General features: G+C 49.2%; 1 protein-coding gene and 1 pseudogene across 11 annotated transcripts; both read left to right on the forward strand.

Annotated features, from left to right (window-relative positions):
- Nucleotides 1-1,370: 1,370 nt before the first annotated feature.
- LOC125515340 (secreted mono- and diacylglycerol lipase 2-like) lies at nt 1,371-9,646 on the forward strand. 11 transcript variants are annotated; one of them, XR_015603496.1, is made up of 7 exons: nt 1,371-1,806; nt 6,664-6,715; nt 6,875-6,966; nt 7,451-7,535; nt 8,379-8,540; nt 8,817-9,146; nt 9,238-9,646. XR_015603496.1 is itself a non-coding variant. In XM_087523536.1 (7 exons), exons 3-6 carry the CDS (start codon nt 6,925-6,927, stop codon nt 9,005-9,007), a joined length of 324 nt encoding a protein of 107 aa, XP_087379662.1. In that variant the 5' UTR covers nt 1,371-1,806; nt 6,664-6,715; nt 6,875-6,924; the 3' UTR covers nt 9,008-9,146; nt 9,238-9,646. The 11 variants fall into 11 exon arrangements, 1 of the variants encoding a protein (XP_087379662.1); XM_087523536.1 differs by having other exon boundaries at nt 7,451-7,531; nt 8,969-9,146; XR_015603490.1 differs by having other exon boundaries at nt 6,875-7,535.
- On the forward strand, nt 1,820-6,653 carry LOC147991512 (subtilisin-like protease pseudogene; annotated as a pseudogene).

Genomic DNA, 9,646 nt, shown 5'->3' on the forward strand with positions numbered 1-9,646 from the left:
CGACGAGTTGCTGGAGTAAGGATTGTGCAGCGGCGAGGAGGCGCTGGCTGCTTCCTCGTCCCCGCCACGAAGGCGACGATGCGCGAGTCCCGGCCTCGTCTAGATCATCCATCACCAATTCGCCAGGCAAGCTGAGCTCCTTCCTCCTCTCTTTTCCAAATCCAGATGCTTTGATTTACTACTGAATTTTTCATCAAAAAGCGCTAATTGTGGTTTAACTCCGCTAAACATCTTGTCCCGCCCCGCTATTTTAATTTGTAATTCAACTGAAACTCAACACTCGACACGCAGCGTCGTCCTCTCGGCCACTTTCACCACCACCCACCAGCAGCATAGCTTCCTCTTTTTCCATAGATGGAATCGTGGAAGCTCAGCCTCTCTCTCTCGCAGTGCACCCACCACCAGTCCACCACCGCCACTGTCCTCTCTCCCTTTGGGTCACTTCTCTGTTCCCTCCTCCACCATTATTTTTTCCTGCAGTTTCAACAGGAATAAAAGATAACGGGCCGGCCCAGCGCAGCGCCGGGGGGTGTGAAAATCTCCACCCACCTAGGCCCGAGCCATGGGCGGAGACGGCGACTTCAACGCCGCAGGCGGTGGAAGGGAGGTAGCGGGTCGGAGGCATGGGGGGCAAGTGCGAGGCAGCCGCGGGCGGGAGACGCAGGGCGGCGCCCCGGCCCGAAGGCCGCGGCAGGAGTTCGTCGCTGAGGGCCCGAGGCGGCAAGTGCGAGGCAGCCGCGGGCGGAAGACGCAGAGCGCCACCCCGGCCCGGAGAGGTCGCGGCAGGATTTCGTCGCCGAGGGCCTGAGGCGGAGCGCACGGGGTCGGCAGGCGCAGCGCCGACGAGTTGCTGGAGTAAGGATTGTGCAGCGGCGAGGAGGCGCTGGCTGCTTCCTCGTCCCCGCCACGAAGGCGACGATGCGCGAGTCCCGGCCTCGTCTAGATCATCCATCACCAATTCGCCAGGCAAGCTGAGCTCCTTCCTCCTCTCTTTTCCAAATCCAGATGCTTTGATTTACTACTGAATTTTTCATCAAAAAGCGCTAATTGTGGTTTAACTCCGCTAAACATCTTGTCCCGCCCCGCTATTTTAATTTGTAATTCAACTGAAACTCAACACTCGACACGCAGCGTCGTCCTCTCGGCCACTTTCACCACCACCCACCAGCAGCATAGCTTCCTCTTTTTCCATAGATGGAATCGTGGAAGCTCAGCCTCTCTCTCTCGCAGTGCACCCACCACCAGTCCACCACCGCCACTGTCCTCTCTCCCTTTGGGTCACTTCTCTGTTCCCTCCTCCACCATTATTTTTTCCTGCAGTTTCAACAGGAATAAAAGATAACGGGCCGGCCCAGCGCAGCGCCGGGGGGTGTGACAATCTCCACCCACCTAGGCCCGAGCCATGGGCGGAGACGGCGACTTCAACGCCGCAGGCGGTGGAAGGGAGGTAGCGGGTCGGAGGCGTGGGGGGCAAGTGCGAGGCAGCCGCGGGCGGGAGACGCAGGGCGGCGCCCCGGCCCGAAGGCCGCGGCAGGAGTTCGTCGCTGAGGGCCCGAGGCGGCAAGTGCGAGGCAGCCGCGGGCGGAAGACGCAGAGCGCCGCCCCGGCCCGGAGAGGTCGCGGCAGGATTTCGTCGCCGAGGGCCTGAGGCGGAGCGCACGGGGTCGGCAGGCGCAGCGCCGACGAGTTGCTGGAGTAAGGATTGTGCAGCGGCGAGGAGGCGCTGGCTGCTTCCTCGTCCCCGCCACGAAGGCGACGATGCGCGAGTCCCGGCCTCGTCTAGATCATCCATCACCAATTCGCCAGGCAAGCTGAGCTCCTTCCTCCTCTCTTTTCCAAATCCAGATGCTTTGATTTACTACTGAATTTTTCATCAAAAAGCGCTAATTGTGGTTTAACTCCGCTAAACATCTTGTCCCGCCCCGCTATTTTAATTTGTAATTCAACTGAAACTCAACACTCGACACGCAGCGTCGTCCTCTCGGCCACTTTCACCACCACCCACCAGCAGCATAGCTTCCTCTTTTTCCATAGATGGAATCGTGGAAGCTCAGCCTCTCTCTCTCGCAGTGCACCCACCACCAGTCCACCACCGCCACTGTCCTCTCTCCCTTTGGGTCACTTCTCTGTTCCCTCCTCCACCATTTTCCCCATCAGCTCTGCAAGCTGCGTGCTGACGCGGTCGAACCTTTCTTTGTTCCTGAATTCTAAAAAGTGCATATACACTAATTAGCGAAACTGAGCTGCCGGGCTCTCACACATACATGCATGCAGTGTTGTGGTCTAAAATTTTGTCTTTATGCATGACGTGACAGATAATAATGACATATTCACATGAGCAAGAGATTCCTTGTCTGATGGGTGTGCATGTGCGCTTTTTTTGGGTTTCAAATATTTAAAAAGTCATATCTTTCAAACCGTCCATTCAAATTCAGTTCCGTCTTCACTGTTGGGTTCCTCGCGACGAGATCTTTGAAACTAGATCCCCCATGAGTATGTTTTGAAGAAAAAAAATTGATGCCAACTTTGATGCTATATGTTACAACTTTAGTACTGCATTATGTAACTTTAGTACTGAATGGTGCAACTTCTTTACAAACTTAGTTTTTGTAGCTGCATGATCCAATTTTCTATGAGGTTGCAACCTAACCATGAGAACGTAATGTGCAACTAGTCTACTGTCCCGACCAACAACCTAGTAGTCGATGTGCAACCCCGATCCTTACTCATGGATGTGTAGTTTTTCATGCTTTGCACACCCTGCCCACCCCCCTACCAGTGTTATGTGTAACTTAGTCTGTTGTTCACGCCAACAGCTTATTAGTCGATGTGCAACTCCTTCCCCTCCCTTGTTGTGGATATGTAGTTTCAGTTGGCGGAGGCAATATACGGAGTTGTACAAGTCCTCCACGCAGTTGACCGGGCCAACATACGAAGTTGCACATCTCACAGGCAGGACTTTTTTGGCACACACATATATGCTCAGTTGGCGCGGTAATCTAGTCTAGTTGCACACACATTGATGTTTAGTTGGCAGGACACTAGTTGCACACACATATGCTCAGTTGGCGCGGCAATCTAGTATAATTGCACACACATTGATGTTTAGTTGGCAGGACTTTTTTGGCACACAGATATGCTCAGTTGGCGTGGCAATCTAGTCTAGTTGCACACACATTGATGTTTAGTTGGCAGGAAGACTAGTTCGTCGAAACATCCCGATGCTGGATCTAGTTTCAAAGAGCACGTCGCAAGGATTCTAGCGGAGAAAACGGATCTTAATTCCGACACGCGGAATAAAAGTTATGCTCTTTTTAGTTTTTGAAACCACGAATTAAATACACTAAAAAATAAAATGCATGCACCGATGGGATGGCTGTGCAGACATTTAATGACCAAGTAAAAAGCTTTATTAATTAGAATGGTTAATTAGGAAGATGACACAAAATTTCCGGTTTAGGCCGGCCGCTCACGTAGGCTAAGCGAGCAGCCGGCCACTCGCTAGACTTGGCCTTGTTTGTTTGGAGGCTTTCTCTCCACCAGCGCAAACTCGACACACACTAGTGTCTATGAAGTATAGCCTTGCCCTTGTGTGCTTTGCAGGGACCAGTGCCCCGCTATTTTGATTTTAATTTAGCTGAAACTGAAACCACGCTAGCGCAACAGTCAGACACGTAGCGTCGTCCTCTCCCCTTGGTCATTTCCTTCCGCCACCACCCACCAGCAGCGGAGCTTCCTCTTTTTCCATAGATGGAAGCTCAACTTTTCTCTCTTGCGGAGGCTCTCTCTCGACCAGCGAGCTCGACACGAGCGTCTCCCTACGCCATGTAGGGGTGTCAGTGCATCACTTGTGTGTCTTCCTGCCAAGAGGAACCGCACAGAACAATGTGATTTGACTCACATATAGGCAGAGGAGCATCTAGGCGTGCGTGCAAGGTTCAGCACGCAGCATTTAACGTTGAGGCCCGAAGCCATTGTTGTGCTTGTGCTCTGCCCCCCTTTCTTTCTCTCCCCAAACCAACCGAGGCAGAGTGAGGGAAAGAGGAAGAAGCATTTGCTGCTCTCCGCCATGCCACCACCACCACCACCACCACCAAGAGAAAGAGGAAGAATCATTTGCTCCTCTGCTCCGTGCTTCCACCACCAGCAGCCCCGTCGTCCTCTCGGCTCCTTCCATCACCACCACCTCCCCTCACACACCAACCTCACCCATATTGGCCACGCCCCCCAGCTTCCTTTCGGAATCACAGCTCAAGCCATGGCATCCTTGGCCAACCTCATGATCTCACTTTTCTCGCTCACCCTCATGCTCCTGCACCTACGGTATGCGACGACCTAGGTGCAGGCCTCTCTCCAGGCCATTGCACATACATTGTGCTGCTGAGGCCACCCGTCGAAGCCAGCAGCAAGGACGACCACCGCTGGTGGCAGGATTCCTTCCTGCCAACGCCTCTCGCCGGCTCCGATGAGCCACGCCTCATCCATACCTACACTGAGGTCTTCACGGGTTTTGCCGTGAGGCTCACTGAAGACGACCTCGCCATGGTGTCCCAAAGGAAGGAGTTTCTGTGGGCGTTTCCAGACCATCTCTGGCGCCCCAGCACCACTCACACTCCGAAGTTCCTCGGACTGGAGAAAGATGTCGGGCTGTGGAGGGACACCAACTATGGCCGAGGAGTCATAATCGGGGTCCTGGACACCGGCATATACTCAGAGCATCCTTCCTTTGATGACAGTGGCATCCCTCCACCCCCATCAAAGTGGAAGGGCTCATGCCATGGCGCTGCATGCTGCAACAACAAATTGATAGGTGCCAAATTCCATAATCCCAGAGCATATGATTCCGGAGATGACACGGGGCATGGAACACATACCTCGTCCACCGCAGCTGGGAACTTCGTCAGTCATGCCTCAGCCCACGGCCTCGGCAGGGGCACAGCTGCCGGAATTGCTCCACATGCACACTTGGCCATGTACAGGGTGTGCATAATTCTTGGGTGTGCATCCTCGGACATACTTGTCGGGTTAGATGAAGCCGTCAAGGATGGTGTTTATGTGCTTTCACTCTCCCTCGGCCCCTTTTTTGATGTCAACTTCACTGATGATCCGGTTGCCATTGGCACATTCAATGCGGTAGCAAAGGGTGTTGTTGTCGTGGCTGCAGCTGGTAACAACGGTCCAAGGTCCTTTATTGCCAACTCTGCACCATGGTTGCTCACAGTTGCAGCTGGCTCGGTGGACCGAAGCTTCCAGACCGTTGTGCAGCTTGGCAACGGCGAGCACATCAGTGGGGAAGCTTTCAATCAGACTGCGAACTCAAGCTCCAACTCTGTTCCTTTGTATTGGAACAAACACTGCAAGTCATCATTGGCTGGAAGAAATGTGTCTGGCAAAATTGTGATTTGCCATAACACAGGACCAATGAATGACACAGGGTCAGCAATCAACCAGTCTGACATCAGTGGCATCATGAGTGCCGGGGCGGCTGGCATAGTCCTGATCAACAGGAAAGATGCTAGCTTCACCACCCTTCTGGAGGATTATGGCAGTGATGTTGTGCAGGTGACCGTGGCTGATGGCAACAATATCATAGAGTATGCAAGGGCAACAAGCAAAGCCAGTGCCGAAGTCATATACAAGAACACTGTGCTTGGTGTCCGTCCATCTTCCACTGTCGCGTCATTCTCATCCCGCGGTCCCAGCACGTTCAGCCCCGGTGTGCTAAAGCCAGATATATTAGCACCCGGGCTCAACATCATTGTTGCATGGCCACCACTCACCATTCTTGGATCTGGGCCATTCAACATTAGGTCAGGGATATCCATGTCGACTCCACATGTCAGTGGAATCGCTGCGCTTGTCAAGAGCTCCCATCCTGATTGGTCTGCTGCTGCTATCAAGTCAGCCATCCTCACCACAGCTGACATCACGGACAGCGCTGGTGGCCCGATCTTGGACGAGCAGCATCCGAGGGCAACCGCGTATGCCATGGGTGCTGGCCATGCCAATCCTATAAAAGCTATTGATCCGGGCCTTGTGTATGACCTTAGCATCACTGAATATGCTGGCTACATATGTGCTCTCCTCGGTGATCAAGGCTTGGCAACCATTGCGCGTGACCCGACGCTGTCCTGCAAAATGCTTCCCAAGATACCAGAGGCACAGTTGAACTACCCATCGATAACAGTGCCACTCAGGACAAGGCCATTCACGGTGAACAGAACCGTGACAAATGTGGGGCCAATAAATTCAGCATACACAGAAGATGGAGGTTCCCAAGTCTCTCACAGTGCGAGTCTACCCAGAGACGCTGGTGTTCTCCAAGGTTGGACAAAAGAAAACATTCAGCATTACGGTGAGCAGGCATCGCAATGTCGGGTCAAAGGCCTTGCAGGGAAGTTTGAGCTGGGTGTCCAAAAAACATGTTGTGCGTAGTCCGATCGTGGCTTCTCCTCTGTTGTAATCAGGAAAGGCATGTGTGACACATGACGTTGTAGAATCGCGCATGTAATATTGTAATTAGGGCAATGACTGTCTTTTAATTAGAAGTGTACCCATGCCTGTAAAATAATTGATGTTTGGACGTTTAGCATCCATTGCTGTCACAATTCTTTTCTGAATTACCTTTTCTTTTTCCCAACTTATCAACAATGTTTGCTGCAGGTAGTAGATCACCATTGAGAGGTGCTGCTTCTAAGGTGTAAAATCCATCCAGGTACCTAAACCTACCCTTTCCCTCATATGGGTATATGCCATTGCTACCTCCAGATTTTTTATCCGCGCTATTGATGATATACTTTCTGCCGATATGAGCTATTGATGATAAACTTGCTCTTTTTTTGTTTCCTCTAAATTAGTTCCTTTCAATTGTTAGGTTCAGTTGGGCACTAATGACTATTTCGGGTGCTTTGAAATTAGATTTTGATGATATTAAGGTCATCATCAATCTACATGAACAAAGGAGAGGTTTGCCTGAATACGCGTAGCTAAATTGGTTTTTCTCCCTGTGTTTCTTTTCTGTTCCTTTTTGTCTTTTGCAGTTCGTGTATATATGTTCCGAAGCTAAATTGAGTCTTGACTTTTAACAAGAAAAATACATCGTTGCAGTAATTGTACAGTTTAAACCTATTAGTTCGTGCTGTAAGAACATGTATTAGTGAGTCAGTTTAGAGCTTGTACTATTAGTTGTGCATGTTCGCTCACTCCCCTGTCTCAACCCGGAGCCAGGCACCGAGTTAGACCTTGCCAACACACAATCTCTTCTTCCTCAACTCCTCTGCTTTCTGCCTCCAGGTCCAGGTCGTTCTCCTCAATGGTGCTACATGAGTGAAGATTTATGTTTGCTACTGGATCCGAAATCCTTCATCTTTGCTAATGCTATTCCCCTATATTTTCCCATCACTTGACACTCTGATCTCCCTGATTTTGGTCTCTGGTTTTTGAAATGCAGATAGTGGCCGCAGCGTTGCCGCTGGACGGCGCACACTGGAGCTCGAGTATGCAGCCACGACAGAGCTGCTCGGACATCACTGTAGGTTGATGTTCTCTGTCACTCCTGAACACCTTGAACTCTCCTCTACTTGATCTAGAGGTTTCTGGGACCTAAAATGCTCTTGTGTGCTGAGACAAAATTCCCAACTCTCGCCTTTAAACCCAGCATTTATATTAGGCCTAAACCCATAATTTATACTGATGTTTAACTCAAATTCCCACCTCAATGGTTTCTGATATAAAATTGAGGTGATGGTGTCATTAAGTCCTAAGTATTTTGCTTGCCTTAAAGCATTTCACTATTTTCTTCATGTCGCCAGCTTTTTCCGCTAATGAAACCGTTGTGGTGACATGGGATTTGTGCTTGTACGTGAGAAAAGAAAAATGATGGCATGAAGAAAAACACCTTTCTTTGATGCAATTGCTCCTTTTTGTTCTTGCTTGCTGGTTTTGTCTCTACTCTGGATGCAATTGCTTCTTTAGGCATGCTTCTCAGCTCCTCCCCCGCCCACGACAGCCAGCATTGGTGGTCTCTCAGGTTACCACCTCCTTTGGTTCTTGTTTTTTTAATTGGGAAAGAGAAGTGGAGACAGTGGGAAGGGGGGAACTACGGCCAGGTGAATATCTTCTTCTATTCTTATCCCTCCTCCTCGAGCAAGTATACCTTTTTTTTCCCGAAAAGAGGGTAAAAGCCCCTGGTATCGATTGAAGCAAGTTATCCCATACCTTGGTCTAGATGATCCTTTCATTCATTGGTTGAGCTACTATGGTTACACTATTCGAGCCCCTTGTATGTTTACAAAGACGATTAGTGCAGCTGCACAGTATTTATGATGAAAATGCTGGTTCATGCACAGTATTAATGTTGGTGATCTATCTGTTTATAGGTGCACAGTGGGTTTTATTCTGCATATCATAATACAACATTGCGTGATGGAGTCATCAATGGCATCCAGAAGACCAGGGAAGCATATGACAATATTCCCATCATGGTGACTGGACATTCCATGGGAGGGGCCATGGCTTCGTTTTGTGCCCTTGATCTTATTGTGAGTGCTAATATTTGTCTGAAGAAGATATGCTTTCATTTATTCAGAAGTTTCTCTATTTTTCATGAATTCATCCTCGTGCTAAATTCTACTACAAGCTGTCCTTTTTGAATGGAATAGGGTGCATTGTTGGGGATTCCATTCCTCCTCTGTTCTTAGTTTTAATCGATTCTTTCATGTGTATAAAATGCATTGAAAAAACTTCTAACATCACTAAAATCAATACTACATAATTACTGCACAATTCTCAGACTGAGCTCTCTTTACATTTGACAGACTAGTTATTGCTAATATTTTGTTGGGAATGACAGCAAGTGTCGGCGAATCAAGAACCTCAGTGATAGTATAATTTGATTTCTGTGCTGTTCTTCTGAATACAGAAATCTTAGATGAGGCAGATGTAACTATCTTTGTTCATGTGTGGACAGTACACCCTCTGTATATCTGAACAGTGGCATCAAGCATAAGTAGTACTGGCGTCTGTTTTTGTCTATCCTGAAAAGTACGACATGCTTCTGATTTTAGCCACCATATTGGGCTCGATAGCCTAGTATACCCGATCGAGCAAATCTGTGACGATTCTGGTGAAGAACCCACTTGCAGCAGGTCCTTTCCGCTCTCACGTTTTAACATTCTGTCCTTTGTGAACTCTTTGCCAGCTGATGTTCTTTCACCCTAACATTGCTCTTCTATTCAGGTCCGTCAGTGGAAATAGCGTGCAAGACCATATCCACTATCTTGGCATCTGCATGCATTCCGAATCGCGGGGATCATGCAGGATCGTCGCAGATGACAATATGCTCAGGTACAAAGTTGGCACTGTAGACGGCGCTATTGTCTTCTCGAAGCAGCCTGGTTTATCAGTTGATCAGCTACTCAGTGCACAGTGAACAAGCTGAAGATTACATGGATTTGTTTTTATGGTTCTTTTCTGCCAAAGTACAATATTCTTGTTGGCAATCAAAGCACTATCTCATGTATATATACACGCGTTATCCTGGCTGGATTAAATAATCATAGTCGAGGGTGTATTTCTGAAATGTACAAACATATTTGTGCTGATTAACTTGTTCATATTCTTGTATATAATTTAATTTATTTAAGCA

This window comes from Triticum urartu, chromosome 1A, assembly GCF_056163025.1.
Source record: "Triticum urartu cultivar PI428250 chromosome 1A, HENAU_Tu73, whole genome shotgun sequence".
NCBI classification, from domain to species: Eukaryota; Viridiplantae; Streptophyta; class Magnoliopsida; order Poales; family Poaceae; genus Triticum; species Triticum urartu.